We start from the raw sequence: 12,241 nt of genomic DNA on the forward strand, positions 1-12,241 counted from the left end.
TGTAAGTCGCTTTGGATAAAAGCGTCTGCTAAATGACTAAATGTAATACATGATCATGAGTATACAGGTGCATCTCAATAAATTAGAATGTCGTGGAAAAGTTCATTTATTTTAGTAATTCAACTCAAATTGTGAAACTCGTTTATTAAATAAATTCAATGCACACAGATTGAAGTAGTTTAAGTCTTTGGTTCTTTTAATTGTGATGATTTTGGTTCACATTTAACAAAAACCCACCAATTCACTATCTCAACAAATTAGAATACTTCATAAGACCAATAAAAAAACATTTTTAGTGAATTGTTGGCCTTCTGGAAAGTATGTTCATTTACTGTACATGTACTCAATACTTGGTAGGGGCTCTTTTTGCTTTAATTACTGCCTCAATTCGGCGTGGCGTGGAGGTGATCAGTTTGTGGCACTGCTGGGGTGGTATGGAAGCCCAGGTTTCTTTGACAGTGGCCTTCAGCTCATCTGCATTTTTTGGTCTCTTGTTTCTCATTTTCCTCTTGACAATACCCCATAGATTCTCTATGGGGTTCAGGTCTGGTGAGTTTGCTGGCCAGTCAAGCACACCAACACCATGGTCATTTAACCAACTTTTGGTGCTTTTGGCAGTGTGGGCAGGTGCCAAATCCTGCTGGAAAAGGAAATCATCATTTTCAAAAAGCTGGTCAGCAGAAGGAAGCATGAAGTGCTCCAACATTTCTTGGTAAACGGGTGCAGTGATGTTGGTTTTCAAAAAACACAATGGACCAACACCAGCAGATGACATTGCACCCCAAATCATCACAGACTGTGGAAACTTAACACTGGACTTCAAGCAACTTGGGCTATGAGCTTCTCCACCCTTCCTCCAGACTCTAGGACCTTGGTTTCCAAATGAAATACAAAACTTGCTCTCATCTGAAAAGAGGACTTTGGACCACTGGGCAATAGTCCAGTTCTTCTTCTCCTTTGTCTGTGGTTCAGGAGTGGCTTAACAAGAGGAATATGACAACTGTAGCCAAATTCCTTGACACGTCTGTGTGTGGTGGCTCTTGATGCCTTGACCCCAGCCTCAGTTCATTCCTTGTGAAGTTCACTCAAATTCTTGAATCGATTTTGCTTGACAATCTTCATATGGCTGTGGTTCTCTCGGTTGGTTGTGCATCTTTTTCTTCCACACTTTTTTTTCCTTCCACTCAACTTTCTGTTTACATGCTTGGATACAGCACTCTGTGAACAGCCAGCTTCTTTGGCAATGAATGTTTGTGGCTTACCCTCTTTGTGAAGGGTGTCAATTATTGTCTTCTGGACAACTGTCAGATCAGCAGTCTTCCCCATGATTGTGTAGCCTAGTGAACCAAACTGAGAGACCATTTTGAAGGCTCAGGAAACCTTTGCAGGTGTTTTGAGTTGATTAGCTGATTGTCATGTCACCATATTCTAATTTGTTGGTGGGTTTTTGTTAAATGTGAGCCAACATCATCACAATTAAAAGAACCAAAGACTTAAACTACTACAGCCTGTGTGCACTGAATTAATTTAATACACGAGTTTCACAATTTGAGTTGAATTACTGAAATAAATTAACTTTTCCACGACATTCTAATTTATTGAGATGCACCTGTATATTGAATTAAAATTATTATATTGAATTTACTTTTTTCCTCTTAAATTCAAAATCTGTTTGCTACCTTCAAATTAAGTTCAGTAATTGAATTTAAAACTCACTCTAAGTTCAATTCTGAATAACACACAATCATGGTGAACAGCATGAGTGTATCAGTTTAGGGTTTCATATTGCATGAGTAATATCCACTGAGTATGTGTGACCTGAAGTCATTGTGCTCTCAACAACCACGTGTGTGATCTCACACACTCATGTTTGATCTGATATTGAAAATGTTGTACATGCAGTTTTCAAGTACTAGGAAAAAGTATATAAAACCATTTCAGCATGAAGTCATGACCCACCCTTGTATAAGATGACAAGCAGTGATCCAGGCACAGAAAAATCCACCTTGACAAATGGCATCATGTTTGGAGTAGTAACTAAACCGATTGCAAAAAAGTGAGCCAACATGAAATTAGCTGAGTAAGATGAGCCAGGATTCATAAGACTTCAAATTTGCTTATGATCTCAGCTGATTCCACCCAGGATAACCACAGAAAAGGTCTTCAGTTTGGAGACAAATGTGTGTCAACCCGTCGTCCAGAGCTACTTAAATGTGCTGCTACTCTCCCATCTGTCCTCACAGAGGATCAAATTACCATGGTGGTGAAATGGACAGATCTCCATCCCCAACAGCAGAGTATCATACAATGAGATCTAAGTGCTCTGATTAGCGGGTAAGGTGGGAAAGCCAATGCATGGAACTGCCTCAAACCACACAAGACAGTACAGCATGTTTCTTTAATTACTGTACACAGTGAAAATTCCTTGATGGTGACTGCAGGAGTGTGGGAAGAGAGATGGCGAGATGGTTTTACCAGGTGGCACCACCTATCACTGCAGGCTTGATTTGTAATAAAATGTTGGCATTGTAGTTTAGTGGTTAGCACACGTTCCAAACACTTTCAGTCTTGGTTCTCATGTGGGAAATGCAGGTTTGAATCCAGCCTGTATTGTCCTGATGCTGTTCATCTCATTTATCCCGTCTTATCTCTAGTTTTACTGTTAATAAGTTGGCAAAAACTCGAAAAGTAGCCCTGTTTTCTGATGATTTCTGATTCTGGCTTTTTAGATTCAGATTAATGTATTATTACAGTTTGTAATCCAGAGCTTTAGGTGAAAGTAAAAAAAAAAACTGAAATGTATGGGGGGAAAAAACACCAGCTGTGGTTGGCAAACCTTTAACATAAAGCAACATTTTAGGTTTTACAGATTGCCCTTAAATTTACAGTAAAAAAACACACACCTTTCATTAACTGAAATAATATTATTTAATATTCCAAAATTTGCATTTTAAATTTTGTATAATATTCATGTAACATAAAACCCTGAAGTACAAAACTGATAACAACAAAACTCAGAAGAAACCGTTATTTCAATAAAAAGCAAAAAAAAAAAAAAAACATCAAATGACAGGTGACATTTATGTTTTTCACTGTAAATTATACTGTGACTTTTTCCTTTTTTTTTCTCTCTTCCAAACGTTGTACATTGAACAGTACTTTTCTGTAAAATTACATAAACTGTCCGGTTAGTTCTATTATAGTTTTTCACTGTATAAAGTAAGGGAATTAACCATTAACCTAACAGGTTTTTACTGTAGCATTTTTACCATTAAAATTGTGACCACTTTTTTACAGCAGCAGAACTTTTTTAAGAGCAATTAAGAGCATTAAGAGCAAATTAGACTTTGAGGACATTTACAGTGGGTACGGAAAGTATTCAGACCCCCTTAAATTTTTCACTCTTTGTTATATTGCAGCCATTTGCTAAAATCATTTAAGTTAATTTTTTTTCCTCATTAATGTACACACAGCACCCGGGGGTCTGAATACTTTCCGTACCCACTGTACATGTTGCTTTTCTACTGATTCCAAAATTAGCACTTGCAAATTGACTTTTATTAAATTGAACCAGTTTTTACCTGTTGAAACTACAATATGTAAGGAATAATTAACGGTGGAAGTGGAGTGGCCATTATACACCTCGGGTGGGTGTGCATTATTTTCTAATGATTCAACGGACAGTCAATTATTCCACTAACAGTTACCACACCTCAAGTCATTGTTCAGATGTTGTATTTCAAGACATTTGTCAGGTTTTTGTCTTTAAAACATTCTTGTGTGTAGGATTTATTTCTACGTATCTTTCGTTGAGAGAGAGAGAGAGAGAGATTGATTAATTCATTACCTGAGTCTGTGCGTCTCTTAACAGATTTCAGCAGCAGCGTTTCTAATAATAGCGAAAATTTAAGTTCATCTGCTTCAAAAATGCAGCTTTTTAAAAGTAGCTTTTAAGTTGCTAAACTATAGATAATCAGATAAAAACGTCAGAGCAGCGCTGACAACACGTTTTTGTGCGCATGTATGTTTCCGTGTGAGCAAGTGTGTCCTTTACTGTATGTGTGTGCATTTGTAAGGGAGAGAGAGAGCGCGAGGAAGAGAATATGTGCTTTCCGTACAAAATAAAATGTAATTTTCTGGCAAAAAAAACATGGAAATAAGTTGTCGTTTTTGTTTTGTTGTTCACTATTTAACTGAAATCATTTGGCGAAGTGATATGGATATGTAATGTGGTCAAGACCTGCCTGGAACTTTAGCCGTGCGTTTCCCTGAAAATAATTGCACACCTTCGTCAACCAATCAGATTCAAGCATTCGACAGCCCCGTAGTATAATAATAGTTTAAATCGCAGTGTAAGAATGACAGTATGACCTTCACTTCTCCTCTAATTACTTTACTTTAGTGGAAAATTCATCACTAGAAGTTTTTATTATTTTCCCTCCATTTCGCTCTTCTTTCTTTCCCAGTCCATGTCACTGTAGCGTGCAGGTTCTGTTGAGGAAAGGGAAATGCATGTTGACCTAAGGGAGGGAGTCAGATGAGGTATGGTTCCAGATTCTTTGTAAACACTCTTATGAGGAGCAGCTCCTCCCGTGGCCTGGAGAGTTAAGAGACCAACAGCAGCAAGCACTTGTTTTAGAACAGCCTTGATCAGAGCGATTATGAGCACTAACAGAGCTGAGAACTTAAACATTCTGGCTTTGAATGTGCAATTTTCTCAGACGTCATACATCAGCGAGCACCTGGGATGAAGCCTACACACGCAGCACACAACAAGACAGATCTCCTGTACAAGTATGTTTTGAGGAAATGTCATGCTTTATTGCTGCAGTACAGATGGGAATCCTAGTCTTAGCGTTCGTTTGTACATTGTCAGTAAACTACCTGTTAGCATTCCCACTTATGCCAACGGCATGCAGTCCCAGAAGTACATGGAGTAGATGCAGTTTTATGCTCACTCAGAAACATTTGTATGCCACTTTACTAATTACTGTACATTGACTGGACAGTTCACCAAATATCTAAAAATTCTGACTGTATTTAATCACCCTCATATCATTCAAAATCGAATGGCTTTTTCTTTATGACAAAGGTGAGAGTACAGAGCTCTGGACGTGATATGCAGGGGACGAAAAAATTGTCATGACTTAGTAATCTTTGAAACTCCTTCCATCAAAAAGGGCAGAAAAGATTGTTGTGAGATGAATGTTACTTGCAAAACATTTTATTTTGTTGCAGCTATAGATAACTTTTTAAATATCTTAAATTTGTGTAAAATTGAGTAGTAATTACATTATTTTGATGTATATAAATGGAAACAAAGTTAAATAATTATGTCTAATTGACTGAATAAATATGGAAACATTTTTACAATCCAACAAGTATAACTTATTTCTAAAACAACATTGAGTTTGTACTGCAGTCATTATAAGTTTTATGAGTTATGAGTTTGCAACTATGAGAAAGTCAAGCAAATTATGTTTTTAGTGGGAATTTAATCTGTTAAAGGGGTTATATCATGAAAAAAAAAAGAAAGAGAAGAAAAATTTCTGCAACTTTCTGATGGCAGACATATGTACATTAATGGATCAGAAACTTTATTGTAAATGAATATCATGAATAATTTTATGAATATCATGATAGGATGGAAGCTTTGCAGAGAGGCTGTCGTTGAAGAATGAGGGGCAGCTAAAACCTATTTCCTTTAAGAAGGTAGAAAATGCTCATAAAAATTGAATTACAACTGGGCAAAAATGAAAAAAAAAAAAAAATCTGACATGATTCCATTAAAGGGGTCATATGATGCTGCTAAAAAGAACATTATTTTGTTATGCACCAAGAGCTTGTAACACTTCAAAGAGAAAGGAAAAATTGAAATCGCATCATATGACCCCTTTAATAAAATACTATCATGTTAAATCATTGCACTTAGTAAGAATGCTACAGTTGGTGATGCCTTTGCTTGCATCTGGCTCTGTGTGACCTCAGCACATCTGTACACTGTAATCAAGACTATAAACATAGATGTGCTGTATAACCTTTGAAGGACAGGTACAAGAGTACACGTTCCCTAAACTTGACATGAACTTTAGCATCAGTAAGAAAGACAGAGGGTTGCTTTGACATACCTAGACCTCAGTATGCTCTGTTGGTTTTGCCCAAGAGAACCGGTTTGAGATGAGCTGTCCACAGCAGGAGTTTGAGCCTAATAGCTGCTGGTGTCATTCTTCCAACAGTCTTCAATTCATGACATCATCCCGGTCGGCATGTGCCACGCTGGGCTGTTTAAAGAATCAATCAAACCGTCTTTCCTAAAGAATTAGACTAAGGTGCAAGAATGCAGACTAAACATGTCTTTCTCTCATGGACTCATGGACATGTCATGAGTGCTATACACTCTCTTTTTCTCTTTCTCTTTTATTTCTGTCTTTTCTTTTATCCTTTTAGCAGTCCAATACGTTTCCCTGTGTATCCACTTAAAGCACTTTTACAGCCACTTGTGTTTCTTTGAACTTCATTGGATTTTTGAAGGAAGATGGTTGCATAGTCACTTCAAAACATTCAAAATTTGCGCCAGCCATTGAAATGACTCTTTCAATTGGATGTGTTGAGATCGATGGGCTTGATATGCTATCAAATGAGATGTCGAGAGCCTTTAGTGTGACAAATTTGAATGAGGCTGTTTTCCCCCTTGGGGAACCGATGAACTGAGAGGCCTCGGTTATGAATGGGATGAACGGTCCATTGAAGTCAGAAGAATGCGTCTGTGTGACATATTAGTGCTTGGTAATTATCCATTGAAATGGATGAATAAGTCCGCTGGCATTGGTTCAGCTCCATCATTGACAGAAAAGCCCCCTGTGAGTAAATGTTTTGCCAGACTCTAGCCCACAGGAGAATAATTGATACAATGAAGAGCTCATCACGTTCAAATTGCCATTGTTATCTTTGGCGGTTTTTTTTGTACCAGCTTCTTTATGCCTTTGTGCTGGAGTCGTCTGCAAGCTACAGATTATTTAGTAAAACTGCTACACTGCACTTTCATTGCATCAAGTACTCATTTGTTTTCTTGGACATACGTAGACGACTTTTACCATTTGAAACATCTTCAGCAATAAAAGCTGAAAGAACAATATTATTTATACAGTATTTTTGTCATAAGTATAATCGTACTCTGTGGTCTGTGATGAAAAAGTTGGGAGTCTAGACAGTTAAAACCGGCAGCATGAATAAGATGTTTGTTTTCTCACAGCATGTTCGGTGTTTACATTCCAGCAAAGACTTTGGTGTGTAGATTACACAAATCAATTATGACGTGTAAATATCCACGGTTTGTGCATTTCCCCGAAAACTTGAGTAAATGCCAAATAACATAGTGTTCACTATGTTGGTCTTTGAAGTTCTGACCTACTACACTGTAAACAGAATGTAGAAGCTCTGATTCAGTGGTGATTTTAATTTAAAGGATTTGAAATAGGACAGCAAGTGGTGACAAAAATGCCCTTACAGTCAAACACTGAGTATGTTGATATTGCCATGAATGCCAAAGACCCAATTATATGCATATATTATATTATATATTACATTTACATGTAAGCATCTTCCTAATTTTATCTCGCTTCTACCAAATAAAGATGAATTTATACCAAAATACTTTCATTTGTTTAGACACATGGCTTCTGATGTCAATAACTAAAGGACATTTTTTCTCCTCTCATGTATGTATATATGTATGTATTTACTGTATGTATTTATCCCATCTTAAATATTTAATTTCGCATTGTTTTTCAAAAAACAAAAAACCTGCGGTCCATTTTTGGGCCTCAACCTATCAGAGAAAATTTGATCTAAATTTATTGTTTGATCATTTTTTTAACAGTTATCACTCTAGTCCGAAATTCACATATTTAGCTACTAATATGGTGCTGAGACAGACGCCTATATTTTAGATATGGGGGTGTGGCGTCAGATTTCAGAGAAATGTTACTCATGCTTTAAAAGTTAAGACTGCTCAGAGTTATTCTGGGCTCGTTATCTTGGAGCGCCTACATCCAAGTTAGAAACCACGAGGAGGAGGGCTGTTATGAGGATTACTGCACTGAGTCATTGTCTCATAGTCAGTGTACTAAGAACCGTTCAGTCTTTATCTGCCAGCCAAGTTGCCGTAGTAGGGGGTGAAAAAAAACATGGGGGTCTTTAATTGGAACTTGACCTTTGACCTTTGACCTCCGATCTCCAAGCGCAGTATTCTGCCAGCTGTTGGGTTTCAACTGTTTTTATCTCACAATAGTTAGTTGGATTCTGGGTTGAGAAAGCTGGTCCAAGGTCAGTGTAAATAGGATGCCTGTTCCAACATAGTGCTGTCTCCTCTGATGATGCAGCTCCTCCATCAGGCAAGTGCTGGATTTCAGTTTTGTTTTTATGAAAACAAGAGGGAGATGCTGTGAATTGCAGGCTTGTGTTTTTAACAGGAGCAGAGTTTCACAATGTCACATTCCATGTGTTGTTTCACACATTTTTGGGGAGGCTGAAAAAGCTGTTACTAATATTCTTCTTTGGTGACTAGCATTTAAACTCTTATTGAGTTTTAAAGAGATAGTTCACCCAGATCTGTCTGTCTGTCTGTCTGTCTGTCTATCTATGTATCTATCGAAAATCTGACTTTATTTTCGATAAAACTCAAAATGTAAGTTTAGCAAATTTTCATGGATGATTTCAAGTTATAAATACTACTATATAAGTACCATAAAAGACAATCCATGAGACTCATGCACTGTATTCCAAATCTTCTTTAGGCCATATATTACTTTTATATGAGATATGATATGATATTTCATATATTTATATCAAAATCAGGTGTTTTATTCTCGCAAAATACCTTGACAGCCATGGTCATCAATCACTTTTATTTAAGTGCAGCATGGACTTTCTGCTGAACATCTCTTTTTGTGTTCCACAGCATGAAGAAGGTCATATGGATATATATGGAGACATGAGAATTAGTAAATGATGCCAGAATTTTAACTTTTGTGTGAACTCTGCTTTCTTTTATGTGAAAAAATGTATAGTATATAGTGAAATGTCATCAGGTGGATGTGTCCGTGTGTGTACAGTACGTTACTGAATGTTCTGTATTCTGGAGGCAGGATTACTACACAAACATAGGGTCAGAAAGCTTGTAAAATGATCCTCAAGCACTGAGAACATCCTCTTCGCTGGGGTCCCGCTATGCTTCACTTTCCTTTTCACTCTCTCTCCCTCTCTCTCTCTCTCTCTCTCTCACACACACTCACACACACACACACACATACGCACACGCATTCCTCTCCAGTCACTGCGAGGGGCAGGCTCAGAGCATGCTAGAAGCCCAGAGCAAAGTCATTCAGTTGCACGGTCATACACAGAGGAAACATAGAGAGAGAGCACCAGGGCAGGTCTGACAACACTCCAGACTACATCTTCATGGACGCTGTCTTGCTTTCCTCATAACTGCACAGTTGCATTTCACATGCACTTCCAGCCACAGTTTCTCAAGACTTCAGTTTTTCCCCAGAAGACCAACTTGATATAAAGGCAGGAAGTGTATTGTGAGCGGGTGACAGGATCAATAATGACCTCCAGGCAACAGTCCAGTCCGGACGTGATCACCACGTGCCTCAGGTCATCCGTACATCTCTGCTCATACTGATTGCACCTGACTTTGGACTAAAGGAACCGACAGCACCCCTTAAACGAACTTTGATATTCGTGACCTCACCCTCCCCTCCAGCTCCTGCCATGTGGTGGGGTTGGTTTGTGTGTCGCTGCTTGTCCCTGGCAGCGCTGCTGGTGGTAGCAGACTGCGGAGGGGCTGAACAAAGAAGAGGAGCAGAAGAAGGACTCAGAAGCTCCACGGCAAAAGCCAACAGCAGCAGCGGTCGGAAATATCACCGGATCCAACACGAACAGTGTAGCTACACTTTTATCCTTCCGGAGGGTGATGGAGGCTCTTGTCGAGAGTTTAAAGCGGGCACGCCGTACAATGCCAACGCACTTCAACGGGACGCACCTCAACCTGAAGAGGACTTCTCCAACCAGAAGATCCAGCAGCTGGAGCACGTCATGGAGAACTATACGCATTGGTTACAAAAGGTGAGTTTTTTTAAGTTGCACAATGGATGATCGCACAATTATCGCAATTTCTGTATACACAATTATGTAGTAGTTTGCGTAAGCTGAGAGGAGCGAATGCACAGCTGTTCTTCAATAGAGTCAGTAGAGCAGCGGAGAGGAGAGATAACAGTGTTTTTAAAGTCTGAAGTGCAAAGTTTGGTGTGTGAAAACATACTTGGATGTGCATGTCACAACTGTTTACGAGTCTAAAGCCGACAGGGATCAGCACTGTTCTTGACGCTGAGCACTTCGGCTGTTCGGTTGTCATCTAAAACTGTTTAGACAGCAATGAAACTTCTCAGATATTTTTTTTTTTCTGAACTGCGTTCTTGGTTGATGTTCAGATGCCAGATTGTAAGGACGTGTTTTATGGTCACTGCACTACGAGTTTTGCAACAAGGCAGAGTACGAGCTTTACAATAACAGACCTGTCTTATTAAAAGCATTACCTTGGCCACTTTAGCTGTCAGAAACGTGATTTACATCAACACAGATTGCTCTGTTCAGCCGCTGTCTACTCGCACTGCACGACGTAACCACCCGGCAGGGGAGTCTCGCTTGAGCAGCGTCTGGCTGATTTTGCAGATGTTCAGGTGGACTCCACACGTCGTGCTGATACCGGGTTGTCAGTCACCCAGATGGTAGCCGGGCGCGCTGTCTCTTTAATGACAGGAAGTCAGGCAGACCCCCGGCAGTGCTTGAAGGAAGAGCGAGGAGGATCTATCCTCCTATTATGGGCTAAGCTTTAACTGTCCTGCCAGATATCAGCATGGCTTTCTAATGGTTTCTAAAAGCATAAGCTTGTTCCCTGCAAAGTTGATGGGAATTAAATGTATGTGGCAGAAAAAAATATTTTCACACAATTTTTTTTTGTTTTATTTGATTAAAACATAATATTTACTAAATGTCCAAAATTCTAACAACCTAAAAATATGGCAAGGGTTTCATTTAATTATTTTATTAAAACGAATATTAAATATTTATATGAGTAAGACATGAAAAGGATAAAAAAAGAAGAATTTTTCATTAGTGGTCTCAGACATTTGGACCTCAGTGTATATAGATATTATTTAAATGTCATTTGTTTAGCTAGGTGCATGCATTTGTAATTTTATTCATTTCTACAGTGTATAAAAGTAAAATGCTTATGATCATTTAAATAACTATGCAATTAAATTTTTATTTAGCTATAATTATAATTATACTTCAGTTATAATGGTTATACTATACTGGTCAGTCACCAAGTAGTTAATGATAATTGCTTCTCAAAAAGAAACACCTACAGAAACAACCAAAGGGTACTTGGCACGGAAAACTAATCTAACATTGACTTTGTCACTTTCATTAGACAAACAAACCATATCTATCCAAAACACGTTCTTATTTATCAATATTGTGATCTTGGTGAGTAGTCTAAGATTAATTATTTGAATCTTTCTGTTTATTTTCATAAAACACGACCTGGACTTTTAACATATATGATGGATTACATGATGAATTTTCTTTCTCTTTCTCTTTCTTTCTTTCTTTCTTTCTTTCTTTCTTTCTTTCTTTCTTTCTTTCTTCCTTCCTTTCTTTCTTTTTTTCTTTTTTTCTTCCTTTCATCCTTCCTTCCTTCCTTTTTCTTTCTTTCTTTCTTTCTCCTTCCTTTCTTTCTTTTTTTCTTTCTTCCTTCCTTTCATCCTTCCTTCCTTCCTTTTTCTTTCTTTCTTTCTTTCTTTCTTTCTTTCTTTCTTTCTTTCTATTTTCTCAAGTATAATGTACACTGAATGTAAACTAGTTGGATCCATAGTGTAACCTGTTTCATGCTCTGTTCGTTTTGGTTGAATAGACGTGATGACTCAATGTTATGTAATGGGTGGCCCCTGTCTGTTTTAAAAAATAAATAAATAATAAAAATGATGTTTTTGAGTAAAAGTCATGGCTGCAACATGCACAGCATTCTAACTGATCTAAAGAGTTCCTTCCAGTCGGTCAAATCCCACTTGCTTTTCTTGGCATTTCCATTCTCGTCTTCATTTTGCAACGCTGTCCAACTTAATTATCCTGATGGATATAAAACAACTATAGATTACTATTTGCAGACACT

The 12,241-nt window shown here is 38.0% G+C and overlaps 1 protein-coding gene across 2 annotated transcripts in view; it reads left to right on the forward strand.

Moving 5' to 3' along the window:
• The first annotated feature begins 9,408 nt into the window (after nucleotides 1-9,408).
• Nucleotides 9,409-12,241, forward strand: part of LOC107754267 (angiopoietin-1-like) — a 55,891-nt gene continuing 53,058 nt past the window's right edge. For both annotated transcript variants that reach the window (XM_016570646.1, XM_016570647.1), the window contains exon 1: nucleotides 9,409-10,131. In XM_016570646.1, the coding sequence (XP_016426132.1) occupies nucleotides 9,778-10,131 (354 nt within the window). In that variant the 5' untranslated portion in view covers nucleotides 9,409-9,777. The remainder of the gene's footprint in view (nucleotides 10,132-12,241) is intronic.

The sequence above is a fragment of the Sinocyclocheilus rhinocerous genome, unplaced genomic scaffold, assembly GCF_001515625.1.
Source record: "Sinocyclocheilus rhinocerous isolate Xijiao unplaced genomic scaffold, SAMN03320098_v1.1 scaffold262, whole genome shotgun sequence".
Taxonomy (NCBI): domain Eukaryota; kingdom Metazoa; phylum Chordata; class Actinopteri; order Cypriniformes; family Cyprinidae; genus Sinocyclocheilus; species Sinocyclocheilus rhinocerous.